The sequence below is a fragment of the Pan troglodytes genome, chromosome 3 (assembly GCF_028858775.2).
Source record: "Pan troglodytes isolate AG18354 chromosome 3, NHGRI_mPanTro3-v2.0_pri, whole genome shotgun sequence".
NCBI classification, from domain to species: domain Eukaryota; kingdom Metazoa; phylum Chordata; class Mammalia; order Primates; family Hominidae; genus Pan; species Pan troglodytes.
Window position 1 is genome coordinate 158,877,041 of NC_072401.2, and position 23,091 is coordinate 158,900,131.

A 23,091-nucleotide genomic window follows, 5' to 3' on the forward strand; every position below is an offset into this window, starting at 1 on the left:
TAAGGCAGAGACCCTATCTGGTTCAGATATGCAAAAATCACTAACTTTGAATCTCTGGTAAATTTCTTTCAAGATCTGTAACTCTAAGTAAATCTCTTAATATAACTGAGTTTCAGATTCTTCATCTACAGAAGGGGAAGAATGACAAAACTTGCCCAGGAATGTGGTGAGGGCCACATGAGATAAGGCGAGTGAAAGGTGTTTTGCAACTGTCAAGTTCTGTACACATGTTAATTATGTAACAGATGTTAAACATAGTATTACCTGTATGACTATATTGTCAGTAATTTTGACCAATTTAAGCTTGCTCAGAAAGTTCAGGCTTTTAGAAATTGGAAGACCCGGAGATTAAGCTGGATGTCTGGGTTCCAGGCAAATGGTGAAATGACAGAAAATGTGTTTTGTTCGCTTTGACCCAAGAAGGTCATTTGTTGCTCTGTTGTTGTTTGTTGCTAGTGGTCAAAAGCTGACCTCAAGCAATCCCAGCTCCTTGAAAGGTTTTTTCTTTTTGTACCGACACTATCATTCCCGCCCGTCGTCCCCAACTCCTTTAGTCCCCTAAGGAGTGAGGGGGGTACACATTTCTGCTCGGTAACCCCTCCAATGCCTGAAGGGGACGATGCCGTGACGTTGCTCTGTCGGGACACCTCTTCCCTTCCCCGCCCGCGGTCGCCAGGTTCCCCCGCGGCCCGCGCTGTCCCCGCTGCGGCCCCGACCGCGGCGCGCCACGGCGCAGGCTCCGCGGCCCGAGCAGGCGCGTCAGCCGAGCTCGGCGGTGGCGCGGGCGGCTGGGACGCAGCTGCCCCCGCTCGGCGCCCGCTGCACCCCTAGCAGCCACTGCCACCTGGGCCCGGAGCCTCCACGATCTCGCCCGGCGATTGTGGGCAGGGGCGCCTCCGGGTAAGTGCCAGGAGCTCCACTTAGGAGGAGGGGACGCGGGTTGGGGCGGCGACGGTGGTCTGAGGACAGGAATAGACGCCTTTGCGGAAACAGCGGGTCAAGCCCGGGGCGGCGGAGCGCGAGGAGCACTGCGGCGTGCAGGGGAGGACGCGCGCTGCCCTGCGCGGGAGAGGGGCGCGGGGCGCCTGGCAGCGGCAGCCGGGTCCCCGCTGCGGTGGCGCCCGCGGAGACGCTCCGGGTGGAGGGATGCAGAGGGCCGGGGTAGTTAGGGAACGCAAGGTTGGCCAGGAGGGCTCCTTGCGTTGTTTTGTTTATGAGGATCCTCCAGTCAATGCAGCTGTCCCCCTTGAAAGATTGGGGGTGAGGACAGAGCAGAGTGTTGAATTTCTCTGTTTTTCGAAGCGTTAGGGGGGCTCGGCCCTCCTTTTTGTGGGGGCAAGGATGTGAAAGTGGGAGCAGTACCTGCTGCTGTGGGCAAGGTGTCTGGAAGCAGGTGCCGCTGTCGGATGGGGGAAGGGAGCGTCCAATGCTGTGAAGTTGCCAGAGGAGAACCTTGTGTTGTTGCTGTTGGTCTGATGAGCCCCCTCTGTTGTCTTCAATTTAAAGTACCCAGGGAGAAGCCCCTCTGGCTTGCCTGGAGTGTGTGTAAAAGATAAATATGGGGGGAAGAATCCTGGGGTGGGGGGGAGAGATGAAAAACATGACATAAGGAGAAGCAAATTTCTGAGGATGAGATGGGAATTAAGTTAGCGTTGAAGAATATGACAGGTCTTTTACTCTGCGGAAAACAATGAAAGAGAAACAATTTATGGTTTGGAAATGAAGGTTGCAGAAGAGTTTGAACTTCTCTAGTGTAGGTAGAGGCTTAATTATCTTTTATTTATCAGAATCTCTGGCAAGAATATGATTCTGATTTGAGCATGAAAATGTTATTAAAATATGGCTAGGACGATAATTTGAAAAAAATGTAACAACACTTGTTTTATTTCTTGTTGTAGAATTTCTGAAGTAATCTTTTTGATGACAAATGTTAGTAGCAAATAAGTAAGAAAGCTTTAAAGCTAACTTAAGAGGCACCTTTTTGGGGCAAAAAGGTAGCTTGCCAATGTAATGTGTTTAAATAAAAAAGCAATGAATTTTGAATGTGGAACTCTTTGATATTAATTTTTTCTTTTATCTGTCTTTTTTAATACTTAGAATTTCTTTTTCTTTAAAATACATTATTTTTGAAAAAATATACATAAGAACTTCAAACAATATAAAAATTTAAAAAGAAAAAGATACTTCCAAAGTACTAGCCGAAGATAATCATTTTAACGCTGTGTTAAACCATGCTTCCAGATATCTTTCTGAACATATTTTTGATATACTGTGCAATTCAATATCAATTTATAATTTTGTGTAGCTATAGAATCAGAAATGTTATACAGTAACCTATTATATCTCATTGGCGGTCTTGTTTTCTATGTGCCGTTATTTAAACTGACTTTTACTGCTATATAAAAAAGTCTTTACAACTACTATATAAAAAATACTAAATATGTTGTGAAGTATTACCACATAGGACTGAGCAATGAGGATTTGATGTACACATGTACTTGCCCTTTGGGTAGTAATGCTTATACTGTTTAAAGGGACAGTCATATAGTTATCATTTACTTCATAAATGTAAACATTTTCTTGTTCTCTCTTGTAGATCGATCTTCTGAAATTTAAGTTTTCAAGATGAAGTTTTTATTGACAACTGCCTTTTTAATTTTAATTTCCTTGTGGGTGGAAGAAGCCTATTCTAAGGAAAAGTCTTCAAAGAAAGGGAAGGGGAAAAAGAAGCAGTATCTATGCCCATCGTATGTTCTTCATGTCTTATATTCTTATATGGAGAAATGTTATTGCGTGTTTTATAAAAGTAAGGTGGTTTATGAAGACACACATCAACAAAACTTTTCATATCGGAATATATATCCATCTGTTACAGAGACAGAAAATGATAGGGTGAAGAGAGGTTTAGAATGTAAGAATTAATTCCCGATGTTCAAGGTGGTTTTATAGTTTTCTTTTTTTAAATCATGCCATGGGTTTATATAATTTTTATACACTGTTTACAAAAGTAGAAAAAGTCACTATTTTTTTCTTATGCTAAATGTGCTGTGCAACTTTAATTGGATACTGATATACTGTGTTTTGAGCAAATACCAGTTCAAAAAGTTTTTTTTAAAAAAAACCCTAAAATATTTAATAATATTTTATTTAAAAGTCAGATAGGTAACTGTGATCTTAAGGTCAGTTCATATGTATGCATGGCAAAAGGAAATTCATATGATAGATCAATTTTCTAATTTAGTAATTGTAAATAGGTTATATTAGGAGATTAGGATATTTTGTAGAAAGCAGGTCATTAAATTTGAAATTACTTGAAAACACAAATTCTAAATCCAACACACCCCCCACAAAAGACAAAGTTTTGTGGTGTGGAGTCTTGTTTATTTTTTTTAGATGAAGTCTCTTTCTGTCACCCAGGCTGGAGTGCAGTGGCACAATATCTACTCACTGCAACCTCTACCTCCCGGGTTCAAGCAATTCTCCTGCCTCAGCCTCCCAAGTAGCTGGGATTACAGGTGCCCACCACCACGCCCAGCTAATTTTTGTATTTTTTAGTAGAGACAGGGTTTCACCATGTTGACCTGTCTGTTCTCCAACTCCTGACCCTGGGTGATCTGCTCGCCTTGGCCTCCCAAAGTGCTGGGATTACAGGCGTGGTTCACCGCACCTGGCCAAGTCTTTTTTTTAATAGGAAAGATTAACATTACTGGTCAATGAAAGTAAAATAGAGCAATTGTACAGTATATAAGTAAACAACTTTCTCAAAATATAACGTGCTTTTAGGTAATAATGCAATATATGCAGTGATTTGGAATAAAAGTTAATTTTCTATTACAGGTCATCTTCAATTAATATTTCTCAAATGTAATATTGATCATAGATAACATTTTATTCCAGCATCATCATTATTTAAATAGAGATTATTATGGTTTTACAGATGTTCCGTAAGAGATGAGGTACATTTTGGGAAGTATATTTTGTAAAGAAAGGACACTAGAATTGGTATTTTGTAATAGGTGTTTGTATGAATTTGTGAGAGTAAAATTCTGGAGAGAGTATCATGATCCACGTAATGTCTAGCATTAAATTCAGCTCCATGTGAAGGGATATTTCCTGATTTTCATCCTTAATAGTTCTGCTTATTCTAGTGCTGCAGCATATTCTGATGTCAGGGCCAAATTTCTGGGTATATGACACAATGGCCCTGAATTATGTTTGTGTGTCCCTCCTTGGCCATCTGCCCAGCTGGATATCAGCTGGGAACAATGGAGGCAGGTTCAGGAATAACCACAATCTACAACCATCTCAACTCTTCACTGTTACTGTTTTTGTGCCACAAGCTGGAGATTAGCATTTTAGGGAACTGGACATTGTCAGGCCTTAGTATTCCTAAGCGAAAGGACACTTCTTTGTGTTTTAGATATTCTTTCTATTACCTTTTCTTTGATGAATGTTGGGACATTAACACAAACTGTTATCTATGGCATATAGTCACTGTAATTCTATGTATGGAATCAAGCCATCTTGGGTTTCTCTATCTGAGCAAGCTGACAAGGCTCCTGTTCTCCCAGTACACCCACCCCCCATCCTACATCAAATGTCATAATCAAATTATTCTGAAGATGGCAACAGCAAATCTTATAACTACCATATATATTACGAGAGTATTTTAGAGGACATTCTCTTTTCACAACTACATTATTAAATAGCCTTATGTGTAGACTGTATATACTTATGGTGTGTATAGTTATTTAAGACAGATTTTCAAAGTTAAATTTAGTAGATAAAGAGTATAACAATAAGAGTTCTCTTCTGATGAATATGACATCTTCAAGTGGAAGACCCAACATATACCTGTTAAGCCCACATCTCAATATTTTAGATATGTTGAGTAATTAATTGAAATTTTATCTTTGAATTTTTACATTATGCGTTTTTTAAAAATAATTATGAGACTAGATCAAGCTTTATTAACAGTTGTGATGTGATGCTGCTGGAAGTCTGGCTTGTTAAAAAGTGGATGTACCTTGGAGAGTTAGAGTTGTATATTTTTCATTTGAGCATTTTATTAAGAATTCTGATTATCACTGACTTAAGAACTTTAGAAGACTAGGGTTGTCCCTGACTATGATTGGATCTATCATATCAAATTTCTTTCAGATGCCTTGATTAAGAATTTGAGCTATAATAAGGGGCTGTGAAAGAATATGCAAATTGTGTGTATCTCAGAGAATGATCCAGTTTGCTTAGCCTGTGTAAGTTGCTTATTTATTAAACATCTTGACTAAGAGGAATATTGAAAATTACAAAACCCAGAAATCAAGTACAGACTACCCTAATACTCCTCAGGATGGTAAAATTCTTGCCCAGTGATGTTTTCATTTGTTTATACTTTTTTTTTTTTTTTGAGTAGAGTGGATGAAGCAATGTGTGTGCATAGACATAAGCAGTTCACGTGCAGCAATCCAGAGTGAAATCTTCCAGTTTTACTGTTATAACAACATTTCCCCTCAAGACTGTAAATAGAGGAAACATGTTTTAAAATGTAGGAGAAATAAAGGACTTGAGTTCCTTGATATTCTAGGATTTAATATTGATGCTGAGCTTGAGTCAGATCATAAACTTTTCTTGGCCTCTTTGCTGTTTCTTTTTTCTAACCTGTTGTTTTTTTGATATGTAAGTGAAGCACTAGTACCAGATTGACAAAGTATCTGATAAATTTGCTTCCAAAAACTTTAGAAATTTAATATGTGTTAACAAATAAGAAATACATTTTAAATTAATAAAAATATTTCAGATAAGTCCTTGGACAGTTACCTTTTTATTTTACAGCTTACATTTGACATTGCCTTTAATCTTTTGGTCTTTCCTCTGATTTTTCATTCTACCTGAGTGATTTTGTAGAAATCCATGGTTGTAGTTACCATCTACTCACTGTTAACTCCTAAGTCTTTATGTACAGCTCAGATCTCTCTAAAGAGTGCCACACCCATACATCCACCATTTCAACTTGACCGTCCCGTCATGAAACTCAAATTTAACTTGAAATGATAAAACCTGAACTCAGAATCATGTGAATAATACAATGAATAATCACTGTATTAAGAGTGGTGAACTCCTCTTCTCACCAGATGACACCATTTCCACCTTTTCATTCATACTACAATCCTGGGGATCACCTTAGACCATCTCTTTCTACCTTAGCTTCTCAAATTCAGTAGTCACCAGAACTCATCAATTACTATCACTGGAATACGTCTTACATTTTCATTCCCATGTGGGACATTGCCTTAGCTACTCCTTCCCACCCTCTTCATTGACTCCTTTTCAGCTTTCCTGCATCTTATCTTCCTCCATTAATTTATATGCCACATTGACCTTACCGTGTATTTTCCCAATAGTGTCTTGAGTCCAGTCAGGTCATGTCAATATTGAGAACACTTTAAAGGACACCATAGTGTTCTGGATAAGGTGGAAATGTCTTGGCTCCACACACAAGGTTCCTGATGAACTAGCCTCTGATACCTCCAGCAGTATCTTCCCCATCCCGACCCCTGCCTCTGCCTAAGCCTCACACACATCAACTCTCATATACCCGTGCTCTTTCACATCTCTGCAAGTGTTCTTCCCTTTCCCTGAAATGCCAATGTTTTTCTTCTTTTTAGTTAGCCTGTGTCCGTGGGTCTCATCCAAATTCATGGCTGTAACTACCACTTACTGTTGATTTCTATGTCTGTATATACAGCCCGTACCTCTTTGAAGAGCACCACACCCATACATCCAACATTTTAATCTGATTGTTTCATAATGACCTCAAACTTAACTCAGACTCAAACCCTATTGTCTTCTTTGGGAAACCTTTCCTAATCCTGAGGATTTAGATAATCACATTCTGTGCCCCCACAGTTCCCCAATTGCCACTCATACATAATACAGTATGATAATTATCTATTGTAATTGTCTGCTTTCTCCACTAGATTGTAAACTCCATGAGAGCAGTGTCTTGATTACCTTAATCACCAGCAAGCAACATAGCTCCTGGCACAAAATATACATATAATAAAAATTTATTTAATGAAGTGAATAAAAACCTAAAGATCTTTGACTATCTCTTATTAAGTCATTACATCTGGATTTTGTTAAGTTACCTGAAATTGACTGATATGATCCCTGTGGAAAATTTAGAAATATGGTCTCAATATAAGGATACCTAGGTGAGTTAGCAGCTAGGTAATTAGTGGAACACCTTCACCCTGGATTATGTTACCTGGTTCGGTTTTGGCCTCATCATAGTCAATTATTTGTCAATGACTGAAATAAAACTACACAGAGAAAAAATCCAAACTGGGGCTCTGTGATATTCAGATATGTAGTGAATATGTGAGACAGAATTAGGATCCAATCTGATCTTGAAGGGCTAAATGAGATAGGTCTAACACTGTTGAAGAATAAATTGCACTTTGGTCTAGAAGCCACTTGGGTAAGTACAGGATGAGGAAAAACATAGCTTAGCAGAGCACATTTGGGAAAAATATTACATAATAATTATCAGACAAATGAATAGTGTTTTATATATGTATATATACACACATACATACAATTTAATATTTTAAGAAAGACATTCTTAAAATTAACATATTCTTAACATAAAATTAGTAAAATAAGAACTATTTTAATAGTAAAACTATTTTGATAATTTTATGTTAAGTGTATTACTTTTTAGAAGTATTTAAAGCAAGGTTTACAGAGATTTCTGCTCTGTGCTAGTGCAGAAATATTTTCAGGAGAGAGAAATAAGAATAGTAGAAGTAATTAAAATCATATCATATTAGGAAGAGCTGAAGGAACTGAGATACTTGAAAATTGTCTCCAAAGTTTTAAAAACTGTGATGGTGATGAGAAAGTAGATTTTGTTGCTTGGCACCAATAATTAAAAGCAGTACTAATGAATAGAAGCTACGGGGAGGGATATTTTTGGCTCCAAGTTAAGAACTTTCGATGAGTTCTGCCTAGATGTAATTGATTAGGAAGGGAGGTAGTGAAGTTCATGATAAGTGGAGATACGCAGGCACGTGGGATAATTACTTGGTGGGCATATTTTAGAGAAAGATTGAGCATTACACAGGCGGTTAGACCAGAGACTGATATAACGTGATTTCACCTTTTGCAATTTTTAAGATTCAGTGGTTCTAATACATTGTATTTGATTACAGCTTTATCATTATCTAATAGCAAAGTAACCCACAGAGAATTATGTTTTAAAAATTTTATCTTGATCTGTTTATTTAAGTATGTCTTTATTTCAGGGGAATTGACTTAGAAAGCTCTAGTACATAAGATAAATGTATGTTGGTGGTGTGTTAATAATAAGGATTTTAAAATCTTATTTTTAAGGTTTGAAATTTCATGAATAATATTTTTTAAAACACTTCTTTCAAACCCAGAAAAACTTTTCTCTTTTCTGACCTTAGGTGTAATAGTAAGAAGAAATATGTCAAGCTACTATAATTTTCAAGAAATAATGATCAGGATAACAAATGAACAGGATAACAAATATAATGATCTAATAAATGCCTGCCATAATTTATAAGGCATAGTTTTATGGATTTATATTTGTAGGTACATCATATATGAAACTAGAACATCCTAAAATAAACTTTCAGATTTTTTTATTGAATAACAGTAATTAAAAAACCAGAACTCCCTCAATTAAAAATAAAACTGAATATTGTTTGCCATTTCTATTTTTGCTCATAGCCGACATAATAAGCACTTTTTAATAGTGAATTTGGCCAAGCTATACAACTCCTTGTCACATACTACATATTTTTGCCACTACCATTAGGGAAACTTCTATCTTTTGTTGAAGACTGTTTGAATTTCAAACATTTAATAGCTTACAGTAAGTGAAACTAATATGTTTGAAAGTTGCATTGGAAATCTCACCTCTTTTCTCCCATTTTGGCCCATACTTGTATCTTAGGTCTGGGAAGCTTAATAACAAGTCCTTAAGTGTTGAGGGCTGCTATTATTTACAGCAGTGTTAGCATTTATTATCCTACCTTCTAAATTATCTTTCCTTCAAGCTGTTGGAACTCTAGCTTTAAAATAATTACATAAATAACTTTTAATTTTTATTCTTGTTCTGTGTGTGTGTTGAGAAAATGTGATTTCTTTGTTAGTTTTTTCATAAACTAAAAATTGTGTGTGCATATGTAAATGGTTTGATGCCGTTATGATTTTTTTTGTCTCCTTCAGAGAGAGATTGTACCATTGAATGATAGCATTTTCATACTTCAGTCTGTATGTACTAAGAAGGGTAGGTTACTGTTGATTATTCATTGATTATTCAATGCCACTATATGCTGCTTGGGTATTATATTAGCCATCTTCCTATTCTGACTGTTTTGTCTCCTTTATCTTCTATTCATTAAGAGATGAAATAGATTTTAGTATAATTCCAGTTTCTTACTTCCTAGTGGAAATATTCAAGACAAAGACATTGGCCAAAAGATGAAAGGCTGATTGGAAAAGGATATGGATAATCTATAAAATGGATACTATTGAAAATTGCCTGTTATCACTGTTACATATCTAGATTGAATTTTTCACTGATGTTTAGTTATGTATTTTCTTATTACTTATTGAACAATTTTAATGGCATGCTGTTATTTTGCAATCAATTGAATTGATCTTCTTTTTCCAAAAGGAAATCAGCATCCTTATTATTCCAGTTACCTAGGCATGAAGGTTAAATGGAACCTAACATTCTCTTAAAATGATCTCCTATGTCTGCCATGTTCAATTTTTTTTTCACTACATCTGCTCTTACCATTATTTTATTTTCCTTTTTGGAGACAGGATCTAATTCTGTCATCCAGGCTGGAGTGTGGTGTTGTGATCATAGCTAACTGCCGCCTCCAACTCTTGGCCTCCAGCAATCCTCCTGCCTTGGCCTCCTAAAGTACAGAGATTCCAGGCATGAGCCACCATGCCCAGCCACCATTATTTTTAACGTATGTGTTACTATATCTTCCTAGTTATTCACCCTAGCTTTTCTATCATTATTATCCATCTTAACATGCCATCTGTATTTTCATCTTTTTTTTGGAGATGGAATCTCGCTCTGTTAGCCAGGCTGGAGTGCAATGGCATGATCTCGCCTCACTGCAACCTCCGCCTCCTGGGTTCAAGTGATTCTCCTGCCTCAGCCTCCCGAGTAGCTGGGACTACAGGTGCGTGCCACCACACCCTGCCAATTTTTTTGTGTTTTTAGTAGAGATGGGGTTTCACTGTGTTAGCCAGGATGGTCTCGATCTCCTGACCTCGTGATCCACCCACCTCGGCCTCCCAATGTGTTGGAATTACAGGCGTGAGTCACTGTGCCTGGCCTGTATTTTCATCTTGTTATTCTTATGTTTAAAAACTCACAATATCTTACTACCGGATGGTTCTTGAACTCCAGTACATACTTCTTACCTTGATTTTCAAGGGGCTCCCTAACTTATATTTCTAAATTTATGTGAAACAACTCTCTTATATTATGTGTGTAGGTATGTATATATGAATGTATGTTTTTAGAGACAGGATCTTACTCTGTTGCCCAGGCTGGAGTTCAGTGGTGTGACCATAGCTCATTGCAACCTCAAACTCCTGGTGTCAAGTGGTCCTCCCGCCTTGGTCTCCCAAAGACTTCGCGTTACAGGTATCAGCCATACCCAAGCCTACTCGCCTATTTTGGGAAGGCTTATCTGCCATTGTTCCTAATCTTCCCTTGCTATTATGTATGCTTGGACATGTTTATGTTTGGAATGACAACTTCTTGCTTAATATATCTAGGCTTTACTAGTCCCTCAGAGCTCATCTTAGATATTACTTTGCTTTAGAAAACATTTAAAATAAGTTTTAGTTGAGAATATGATTAATCTGAATTAATAGTCTTGTGGCTTACTAATGCTTTGATGTCTTGGATATTGATAGAAATACAATGTTTAGAAATAAAAAAGTATTAATCTCATGGTGAGTATATTACCTGAAGCATTATGTTGAATTCTGGTTGCCATAATTTATGAGAGTTAGAATTACATGTGAGTTTGTTTGGAGAATCTTGATCAGTATTTGCACGAATGTAAAAGTCTGTTGTGTTGTTCGATTAATTCTATTGTGCATTATTTTCTCTGAAAAATAGAAATTACCTTCTATTTGAGATGTTGTCATATAAAATAACTAGACTTTCTTTGTATGACTCCAAGTTATAGAATTAAGACCAAAGAGAGAAACAGAGGAAGATAAGTTCAATTAAAGGAAAATATAGAACTGTCCAAAGAGAAAATGGGTTTCCTTAGGAGCTTCTTTGTTGCTGGAGTGACTGAACATAGCTTGGGTAGGGACACGACCCAAATAACATCAATGGGAAGTTAAAAGTATTTAGAACTTCTTTTTATGCCCAAGATCTCATGGGCCTATGATTAAAACTGAAATTAAACTCCCTGTTCTTGATATTTCAGAATCCTTTCTGTGCATACTTGATGTTTTGACACTTGATTAGAATTAGTTCTTTATGCAGTGATGTCTTTTATTTTCTAGTTGGACTCTATTGTGTAGTTTTAACTCTATAACTACATTTTAAGTACTTGAGATGAAATGGTTATATATACTTTTATATCCTGCCCTACTTCAAAATTGTTTGCATAAGAGCTCCATTTATGCTTGCTAGTTCAAAGAAAATTAAATGGATAGCTGATGATATAGACAAATCCTAAATTAATTTTTTGATGGGATAGTGGTTCACTGGGACTGTATTTAGATGTTTAGAGATAAAACATATATTGTTTAAAATTTACTTTGTACGTCTACTAAATCATGATGGCAAAGACCTTGTATAATAAGATAGCAGAAAGAACACCACTGTATCTCCTTTAGCACTTTTGCTAATTGGCTGTGTAACTTTCAATAAGTTACTTAATCTATCTGAGTCTCAGTTTTCTCATTTGTATAGTGAAAAGTTTGATCTCAATAATCTCCTAATTTTATTCATTCATTAATTTATGGCAGCCATATCTTTTATGATACAATGCGGTTTTGTTTACGATTGCTTTGGTAACTTTATAATCAGGGTTAACTATTTTAGTGTTTTGTTGGTGCTTTTTGTTCCCCAATTTTTAACCATTCAAGCCTGACCAGTGGAAGAAGAATACACAAAATTCTATTTCTTGGGGAAGTTAACTCCAAAGGAAATCTAATTTCAGAGTTGATTTATCAAAACATAGGTATTTAACTGAACTCCAAAGTAGAAGAGTAAGGTATGAGGAAGGTGAATTGTCTGCATTCTTAGCCTACCAAATTTTCACAGATTAAGGAATCGACTTACTGAAATGTATCCTTTTTTTTTTCTTGTGGAGGCAAATAATTTCTGTAATACAGTAAAAAAAGGTATATTTGCAAAAGTCTCCTATATTTTCCTTATGCTACTACCTGAAATAGACATATCATTGCTCTGCTAAAGAGAGCTGAGGTCCCTTTATAAATGAATTCCTTTACCATGGGTATTTTATGGAAATTTACACTTAGAATTCATGAAGCCAATTATTCAAATTTATGTACATACAAATGGTTCCTCTGAGAAATGATGTAAATATGAAATAATATTTTTAGGGCTCTGATTGGAATAACAGTGAAGCACTTATTAAATTGCTAATAAAATATGTTGGGTACCTTGAGACATCTGACATTTATTACTCTTCGTATAAGAAAACAATAGTAGGAGTTTACTGCTCCTGGGCTGATTGCTGAGAATAACCTAATACAAAAGGCTTACCTATTAATGAGTGGATGTGTGGTGTTCTTTGTATCATGTTTAACTCTCAGTGATACCATGGGCATGGCTGACAAAATAATCTAAAGGTCTTATTGCAACATTCTTTAATATTCTCTATACATTCTACTTGTATGTGTCTGGAATCTCTATAATATTTTCGACTTAATGGTACAAATGTAGATGTTTTCAGTGATCTAGAATCTTGGTTGATTTATTTTGATCTAGTCTTGGCTAAGTCTTCATTTTGGTTCCAAATTCTTTTCCTTACCCCTCAGAGGCTCTAAATTTCTCTCTCCACATTGTTTCTGTCTTTTATCTTGTTCCTTTCAGTGTCAGCATAACATTTTAACTTTTATTTTAAAGGAAAAGAATACAAGTCCTTGGATGGGAATCCCCTCGGTCTTTCTTGATTTTCATTCTAAAGCTACCTGAGGCATCATCCTTCCTTTTCTCCTTTTCTCTTGATTTAGCAAAAAAAGAACTTTTTTAGGATCCCATCTCCTCCACTGTCTTCTGAGATGTACCTTTTAGCTTACTTTGCTCCCCTATGTTTTAAATTTTCTTCGTTTCTTTGGCTCTTTTTTTCCTAAGTGCTTACAAACATATTAAAGGGTCACCCACCTGGAAAAATGTATATAGTTTTTATATTCCTATTTTATTAACTGTGGTTTTCCCCTTTGTTAATTACTATGTTTCTTCAACTAGTAGGATAAAATGGCCTATACTTTTTGAGCTCTAACTCACTAGTTCTTTTCTTCACTTACCTTGAATTTCCTTAAATTACAAAAGATGTGCAACATTATTACAACAAATGAAACAATACCTACCACTTAATCATTCTATTAAGACTGACTCCTGACACAATTCTACTTTTAATAAAGATTTCGGCTGGGTGCCATGGCTCACCCTTGTAATCTCAATACTTCAGGAAGCCAAAGTGGGAGGATCACTTGAGCCCAGGAGTTCGGGACAAGCATGGGCAACATAGTGAGACCTTGTCTCTACAAAACATAAAAAAAAAAATTAGCCAAGCATGGGGGAGGGGGGACACACCTGTAATCCCAGCTGCTTGGGAGGCTGAGGTGGGAGAATCACCTGAGTCCAGGAGGACAAGGTTGCAGTGAGCCATTATTGCGATCATGCTACTGCACTCCAGCCTGGGCGACAGAGGGAGACCCTGTTTCAAAGAAATAAGTAAATGAAGATACGAATTTTATTATTTTAAAACAAATATAGTGACTTTATTTTAGGTCCTTGTTATTACTCAGTAAGGGCTAGCTATCTTCTGTAAACGGAAACAATCTCCGATTTCACCCATCCCACATTTGGCTTCCTGAAATTTACTCACTCCTGTCTCTTTTTAGCCACCTCTCTGACTACAGCTGATTAACCACCTTCATTGGCTATTTCTTATTGTCCTTCCTGACATATTGGGTTTTCCAGATATTCATCCTTAGTTCTTTTAGCTTCTTGCTTATCAATTTTCCCCTGGGTAATATCTATTGGTATCTATGATTGCTTCTATATCTTTATCTCTATATGTAACTTCACTCTTGATTTCCAAGTAATTATTTTCAGCTTCCTACTGGACCTCAAAATTAACATACCCAACATATTAAACTGGCTTTCCTATCTGTATTCCCCAGCTCTACACCCAGCCTTTCATGAGAAATGACAAAAGCATCTTCAAATCCTTCATGCCCTTTCACTTTCATCATCTCATCAATTACTCATTCTGTTGATGGTTTAGAAATGATTATTGCATCTAGCTACTTCTCCTCATCTCTGCTTTTATGGTCTCTGTCAGGCCATAGTCATGTCACCTTGAATCTGTTATTGCAGTACTTTCCTAGATTCCTGAACCTGATCCTGTCCTCTCTACTTTGCTCATCCTCTACAGCAGTGGATCTCAAATTGTTGGTCTAAGGTCCCCTCTACAACCTAGAGCATGTTTAGGGACACAAAGAGCTCTAGTTTATGTGGCTTATACTATTGAAATTACCTTATTACAAATTGAAACAAATTTAAAAGATTAAATCACTTAAAATAACTGTACGGATATTAACATGAATAACTTATTTTTATGAAAACTACATTTTCAAAAAGAAAAAAATTAATGAAAAGTGGGGCATTGTTTAACTGTAGCAAATCAGTTTAATGGCTGGTTTAATGGAAGACAGCAGGATTCTCTTATCTGCTTCTGCATTCAGTTTGTTGTGATATATTGTTTTGGTTGAAGTACGTGAAGACATTATGACTTCACGCAGACATAAAATTGAAAAAGGGAAGAGTATTTTAATGGCCTTGTAACTGTGAAGATTCTTCTTTAATGTCATGCCAAAATTTAACCAGTGCTAGTTTCTTACAAGAGAGGTGCAATGTGAAATCTGAAATCAGATCAGTGAACATTTTGTCCTCTGTTGCAGCAAAATCAACTAGTCTGTCTTGCACTTTGAGTGGTTCTTTTGTCCAATTGTGATTTTATAACATCATTTGGAAAATACTGATTCTCTGGGTTTTGCAGTTTTTCCAAATGTTGACATATTTTATTATACAACATCAAAAAAATCATATCTATCTAATATCACTTATGATCTCATTGGAATGTCTGTGAGTGTTGGAAAGCTGTCAAACTCATGGTGGCTAATATTAATTTTAAGATTCCAATTTTTGTTTGGAAGGTCACATTTTATCACTGGCAACAAATAGAGTAGTGTTTCTCAAAGTTACAGGTTCTCTTCATTCACTTTTGAAAAATATTTTCCTAAATATTCAAATCTGAATTACCACAGTTTTTCTATGGTGTTGCATGAAAATGGCTTTTCATGGAAAGTGTCTATCTAGTTCAATCTATTTATTAAATCTATTAAGTTCAGTCTGTCTAGTAAGTCAAACAATCACTCTATCTCTACATATAACTACACTTGTAATTTTCAAGTAATGTTTTTGAAACGATTATAATAGTTTGGCGTGCAGCGCAATGATTTATGGGTACTCTCCATTTTGTCATACAACATTAAAAAGATGTTAAGTTTCAACATTTAATAAAATTAATATTTTTTATTAATTCTTAAGGAACATTGCTTAGGAAACTGTCTTTTAAAATTCTTGTTTTTTCTTTCTGCTACTATATGATGTTGAAGAATGCAATGGCTATGAGTACATTTAAGTATTATTTTCTTGATTTGTGCTAAAACACCAACAGTTTTTCCCACCATTGCTTTGGTACCATCAGTGCAAATGTCAACATAGTGGAAAAAAGTAAATAACATTTTATTATTACTATGATAAAAATAGTTTTGACTCTGTGGACAGTAACAGAATGTGTAACACTGGGTAACACTCCTCAAAGTGTTGTCCACAGACCCCCTGCAAGTGTTTTGGGTACCTTCAGGAGCCTGTGGCTGTGGACCACACTTTGAGGGCTGTTACTCTATAGTGTCAATGTGAGTGATGCTCAGTGTATATCCAATCACTTACTTCGTTGCTTGTGACCCACCTTTTCTCTTTTCAATTCTGCTCTGCACTTCCAGTATCTTCTCCTGCCATGCTGCACTTCTTGGTGTTCCTGGGCAGCCTGATCTCTTCGTGACACTATTCTGTTGTCTATTCTTTAACTTCTTCCTAGGGTTTGTCCTGTCCTTTCCCCCTTAATCTGTTACATCCCTCCTTATCCTTCTAGTCCCAGCTAAGTCAACTACTCTATGAACTCCCTGCCATTAACATTATACAAAATCAAATGCTACAAAAAATCAATGATGATAAATTTAAGGTGAAATTGGTTGAATTAATATGGAGGAGAAAATATTGGACTGAAAATTCAGGAGACTTGTGCTCTAGCTGACTCTGTTACTGACCAATAGTGCATCCTCAGATGATTCTTTTTGGGATAAGTGTCCTGATCTTTAAGATAAAATCATTAACAATGTGATTTCTTAGGGTAATTGAGATAAAAGTTTATTCTGGGGTTTTTAATAGATGGAAATGGTATTTTTGAGTAAAAAGAGATAGGTTCTACTTTAGAATAGATCACTTAATACATTTGTGACCTAGAATAAGCAATCACTTTGCTTCTGTAAGACTTTATCTGTAAAACAGAAATAAGAATCTGTACCTATTCACACAGCTTCTCTGATAGTATAATTTGGAATTATATGTAAAATTATTTTCTAACTGTAATATTCTACAAGGTGGATTACCTATGTTTGTGATAGTAGAACCTCTTTAAAGAGTTCAAAGTGGTTTTGCATGTTTACTATTACTCTTGGTCTCGTTTTTATTTTTTTGACCATTAGTTAAGCTAATAGTTAAATATAGAACACCTAATTATGGGGAAAATATCTGGGTCACCTTATTACACATAGCTTTCCTCATAAACTCAGAGTGTTAGGTCTGGGATAGGTAAAACATCTGTGGCATGACTTCTTTATGTGAGAGTTAGTGCCAGATGCTTGTCACATGGGAGGCCATCGACTTTTCACAATGAATCTGTACTGCAAGCAGCATCATTCAGCGTTCATATATAAAGAACGTAGGATGTGGAGAGTGTTTGTATAGCTTTCTTAAGGTCATAAAGTCAGTCAGTAGTAGTCAGGTGGTTGCTTGAAGCTAACTCTTTAGTTGTACTGTACCTATCAGAGTCCTCCTTGTTTATTGGGAAGTCTCGAAAACAGTAGTCACAAAAGGTAGTAAAATGGCTTTCCTAATGGCCTACCGCTAGCTAGTGGCAGATTTGGCAGTTAAACTTCGGTCTTCTGCTTCCCATTCCAAGTTTTTTCATTAATGTTCTTGCCACTATATTTATGTTTAGTCATTACCCTCTCCAATGGGAACACATTTTTCTTCTTGATTGTCACTTAGCCTTTGAATATCTTTGCCATTTTCAAGCAACATATTGGGTTTACTTATGGTCTTTTACATACATTTAAAGTTTATTAAAGTTCTTTCTAAATAATAGAATGCTACTTTCTGAGCACACAATCTGACAATCTTCCCTTTCATGGATGTGTGTTCCACCACCTAAAAACTAGTCATTAGTTTAATAGTATATAATTTGGATGTTAGCTGTCAATGGACATTTTGTAAATAAGAAACCATTCCTAAGCTACTGTAGTCAGGAGACAATATATGATTTATTTCCTTTCCATGCTATATGTATGCATATGTATTCATATAATAAGATCACAAACACTTGGCTAAAAAGAAGCGAAGTATAAAATATATAGTTCTGGCCAGGCGCAGTGACTCACGCCTGTAATCCCAGCACTTTGGGAGGCTGAGGTGGGCTGATCACGAGATCAAGAGATCACGAGGTCAAGAGATCGAGACCATCCTGGCCAACATGCTGAAACCCTGTCTCTACTAAAAATACAAAAATCAGCTAGGCGTGGTGGCACATGCCTTTAGTCCCAGCTACTTGGGAGGCTGAGGCAGAAAAATCGCTTGAACCCGGGAGGCGGAGGTTGCAGTGAGCTGAGATCGTGCCACTGCACTCCAGGCTGGGCGACAGAGCGAGACTCCATCTCAAAAAAAAAAAAAAAATACATTGTTCCCCTTGGCTCTGCTTTCAAGGGATAAAAAGCAATAGACTAGTTCTTCAGAGAGAGAAAAGTGAGTTATCTTTTAAACCACCGTGAAAAATTTAGATACAGGCATTTACTTTCTCATATAGAATATTACATAGAGACTTAGTTTTAACTGATCAAAGATTATAATATCATATTTTAATTGCTTTATGCAATCTCTCTCTGTCTTTCTGCCTCAATCTGTCTATGCGTGTGTTTGCTCTCTGTATATGTGACACACAAATAATTAAACACAAGTTTTTTTGGGCATTTATTTTTAAACCTTTTTGAAGTATGTATAATATGCATATAGAAAAGTGCACCAATCATAAGCTTTAATAAATGTTCACCTTGGTAACCAGCACACAGACCTAGAAACAGAACATGTCCAAAACATTAGACATCACTTTCTTTCCAAATTACTCATTGCCAACTCCAGTGATTACCATTCAGTAAATTAATTTTGCCTAGTTTCAAACTGCATGTAAGTAGAATAATCCAGTATGTATCTTTTGTAACTGCTTCTTTTGCTCACTAACTCTGTAAGATTCATTCACAGTGTTATATGTAACATCAGTTCATTCATTGTCTTGCTGCCTAGTATTCCATTATATGAATCACTGCAGTTTATTTTTCTGTTTTGCTCTTCATAAACATTTGGGTTGTTTCCAAATACACCTATACACACATACCAATAAAAAGTTGTTGAGAATATACAAATAACTTTTAGGCATTATTAAGAAAAAAGCAGACAACCTAATTGAAAAGAGAGTAGCCTAAAGGCCAAAAGAGGGTAGCCTAAAGGCCAACAAAAATTTGTAAAAGTGGTCAACTTCATTTGTCATCAAGGGAGTGCAGATTAAAATCATGATGGTATACGAATACACACCCACCAGAATGGCTAAATGAAAGAAGAAGAGAATGTGAAGAACCACAATGCTCAAATCCTGTTAGTGAAAGTTCAAAATGGCATAAGCATTTGGTAAACCATTTGTAAGCATCCGCTAAAACTGAAAATCCATATACTCTATGAACCAGCCATTCTATTTCTAGTGTATACAGTACTCAACAGAAATGTGTACATGTTTACCAAAAAAATACGTACAAGAAAGTTTACAGAAGCACTATCTGTAATTATAAAATATATTTATTTTGTCACACTTAGAAGTGCTTTATTGATTCAAAAGAGTCAAAAATTTTCACACTACAATAATATTCAGCACCACATAGATTGGAGAACTAGAACTTTGGTCGTGCTGATCTACATTGAGTTGGCTACAGGAAGGCCATGGAGATTTATAGAGGAGTAGTATTTCAGGGAAACAGGTGTCAAATACAAAATTTCTATGGCAGGCTTTATGTGTTCAAACCACACCATGTAGACTAGGAAGAGGGTGAACTATGGAAAGAGTGATAGATATGAGGTCAGAAAGGTTGTAATGGCTGAATAATATGTGCCTTGGTAGGTCATCATAAGAGTGATTCCCACGTTTTGTGCCTGAGCAAAAAAAAAAAAAAAGGTTTTTATTTACTGAGATATCTGTTAAAAACTACAGGAAGAGTAGATAGGAAATGAGGGGAAAACAAGAGTTTAGTTCTGGATGTGTTAAGTTTGAGGTATCCATTAGACATCAGGAGAAAATATCCAATAAGCTGTTGAATATAGAGTCAGAAATTCCAGGGAATAGTCTAGGCTGGAGGTATACATTTAAAGAGTTGTAAATTATGAAACTAGATGAGGTCACTTAAAAAGTGACTTAGCTAGAAAAGTAAAGATATCTGAGAAGTGACTGGGAATGAGGTTGAAGAAATGGAAGAACAGGTGAAGGAGAATGAGGACATGGTGAAACCCTATCTCTACAAAAACTTTTTTAAAAAAGACATAAAGCTAGGATCATGTCTGTCTCTTGCATATTGAGGGCTCTCTGTGGACTGATATGAACTCATACTGGAGAAGTAAAAGCCGGCTGTGACTGTAGGGTAGAGCAAATAGATCAGATCAGAGAGGGCTGCCTTGGAATGGGGGTGGTTTCTGTCTGAGGAGGAAAAGTCATGCTCGAATATTCACTGTGCCTCAGATGTGGTCACACAAGAGACCACCAGACAGCATGAGGGCAAGGACAAGTGGAAGCACTGGCTTGGAGCTCACAACATAGGAACTTTGCCTAAAAGGGCCTAAGTGGGTAGTGGACGCCCACAGTGTGGACTGCAGAATGCCTGGGGCTGATGGCTGGAATTGGGAGTGGCCAGTTGGAGAAAAGTCACAGTCCTTTCCTGGGAATTGAAATTAGAGGAGCTCAAAAAGGGGATTTTGAGAAAACCACAAGGATATTATAAGCTAGCCAGGCAGGGGAACAGTGCAAAAGCCAATCACACCCCCATTCCTCAGCAGGCTTCCCTGTCTGGGGAAGGCCTGGCTAAGAAAGGAGAGGATATCATTTTTAAATCAAGCTCAGATTTTGATTGTTGGACATCTTACTTAAGGAAGTGCTAATTTTAGTGAGACTGAAAGTGCCAGGGGGTACTTTTTATTATCTGAGAGTGACAGAAAATGTTATGAGATTTGCTGGAGATTTCATCCAGGTATATTGGGTAGTCTTACCTCACAGAGCCAGTTTGGATAAATGTTGTGGGAAAACATAGAATTTCTTTATAATTGAGGCCTGCAGATTCTAGCTTATTCAATAAAAAGTTACATTGGTTTCCAAACAATGGTCAAGAGGGACAAGAAGGGCTTATCTTTCAATATCCAGATGCCACCACATTTATATTGCGAGGAGGCAGTTTATCCCTCAGAATAGCATTCATGTTTGTTGCCTCCTATAGCCTGAGTGGGATCTGTGCCCAGGACACATACCATTGTTCAGATGTGTTGGCCTGTGAATATTTCAATGAAGATATCATTCAAATTCAACAGAGATAGTCTTCTTGTCTCTGTAACATTACAACTCATGTTACACATAAGATATTATATAAAGAGAAGCTGCAGAAAGTAGTTAAAGCAGAAACAGGTTACATAGCAGGGGTGGCCTTTGAAGTCTTTTCACTCAGTTTATTAAGTTTCCTGAAAATAGCAAAAACTCTCTTATCCCAAGGCATTGTAGTGTGCTTTGAGGTAATTTACTCAAGGAGCTATGATGCTTAAATTATTTGTTTCAGTTCTCAATTTCTGCTCTGACTTTTCTTTGCTTAATTCCTTGGTTTTAAGTTTTAGTTTGTAGTAGCAATAAACTGCCCTCCTTTCATTAACTTGGTGCCATAAATTTCTAGAGCATTAAAATTAGAGTAATGATTTGGAAAATAAGATAGATGAATTTATAGTGTGTGGATATATATAAGAAATCAAGATATTGTGTGTATTTGCTTAGCCAAACCATATATTGATAATTTTCAACTGGTTTGGACTCCATTAGATTTTTTCTGACTAGTTTTCTTATTAATACTTTTGTAACATTGATTTCTCTTTCTCTACATGTGACATAAAATAGGTTACTGTGAATTGGTTATCACACAAAGTGTTAGATGCTACTCTATGTTCGTTACTTTTATCGCCTAATTTAAATATGAAAACAGATGTTTTATGAAGAAGTGATTTTCTAGAATGATAATAAACACCTATGTATTCACTTCCCAGCCTAAGAATTGAACTATTATTCTTGCAATTTTAAGTATGAGAGATACAAATATAGAACAAATGTTTGCTTATAAATTACAAAATTTGTTTCTATTGCTTTAGTTAATGGAAGGCTTTGATGGGCTATGTATTAGGGCACCCAAATTTGTCCACCTAATTTTTTCCATGTTTTAAAAAAGTTGAGTTCCAACATTCAGCAAAATATATAAATCTTAATGGTATGGTTAATGACTTTTTACATACAGCTCATGAATCCACCACCCAGACAAACAAATAGAGCATTTCTAGTAGTCAAGAAATTTCCCAGCCAGGCACACTGGCTCATGCCCGTAATCCCAGCACTGGGAGGCTGAGGCGGGTGAATTGCCTGAGGTCAGGAGTTCGAGACCAGCCTGGCCACAATGGTGAAACCCCGTCTCTACTAAAAATACAAAAATTAGCCAGGCATCATGGCAGGTGCCTGTAATCCCAGCTCCTTGGGAGGCTGAGGCAGGAGAATCGCTTGAACCTGGGAGGCGGAGGTTGCAGTGAGCCGAGATCCTGCCACTGCTTTCCAGCCTGGGGGACAAGAGTGAGACTTTGTCTCAAAAAAAAAAAAAATGAAATTTCCCATATGCCCTATCCTAGTCAATACCTCCTTCCAAGTGTTAATTACTGTTCTCATTTTTATTGCCTTAGATTGGTCTTGCCTCTTCTTGACCATAATATAAATGGAGTAATAACAATTTATACTCTTTTGTATCTAGATTCCTTTCTTCAATATCATATCTGTGAGATTTCATCCATGCTTGTTGGTATAGGAGTAGTTCCTCCCTTTTCATTGCTGTGTACTATTTAATTGTTATGAATATATTATACTATATTTATCGATTTTACTGTCAAATGAAAAGACAAATCCAAACTTAGGTAAGGAGACATTATTTGAAAAGACTTTTGCAATAGGGAGAATGCTCTGATTGTAAGATCTATTAGCCTCTCCAAGGTCAGAAAGGGCTTCTCTTTTATAGCAATAAATGAGTCTGGAAGGAACCAGCTGCTGGGGAGTGGGATGAGCAGGTACCATGATGAGACAGTTT

At 36.6% G+C, this 23,091-nt stretch overlaps 1 protein-coding gene across 4 annotated transcripts in view; it reads left to right on the plus strand.

The window, feature by feature from the left end:
* The first annotated feature begins 751 nt into the window (after nucleotides 1–751).
* The window catches only part of GLRB (glycine receptor beta), a 97,525-nt gene continuing 75,185 nt past the window's right edge, over nucleotides 752–23,091 (plus strand). For 3 of the 4 annotated variants that reach the window (XM_016952446.4, XM_517504.8, XM_003310540.7), the window contains exons 1-2: nucleotides 752–900; nucleotides 2,597–2,747. In XM_016952446.4, coding sequence (XP_016807935.1) covers nucleotides 2,626–2,747 — 122 coding nt within the window. In that variant the 5' untranslated portion in view covers nucleotides 752–900; nucleotides 2,597–2,625. Of the gene's footprint in view, nucleotides 901–1,124; nucleotides 1,261–2,596; nucleotides 2,748–23,091 lie in introns of those variants that run through there. The other variant, XM_016952447.4, reaches the window with a different exon arrangement.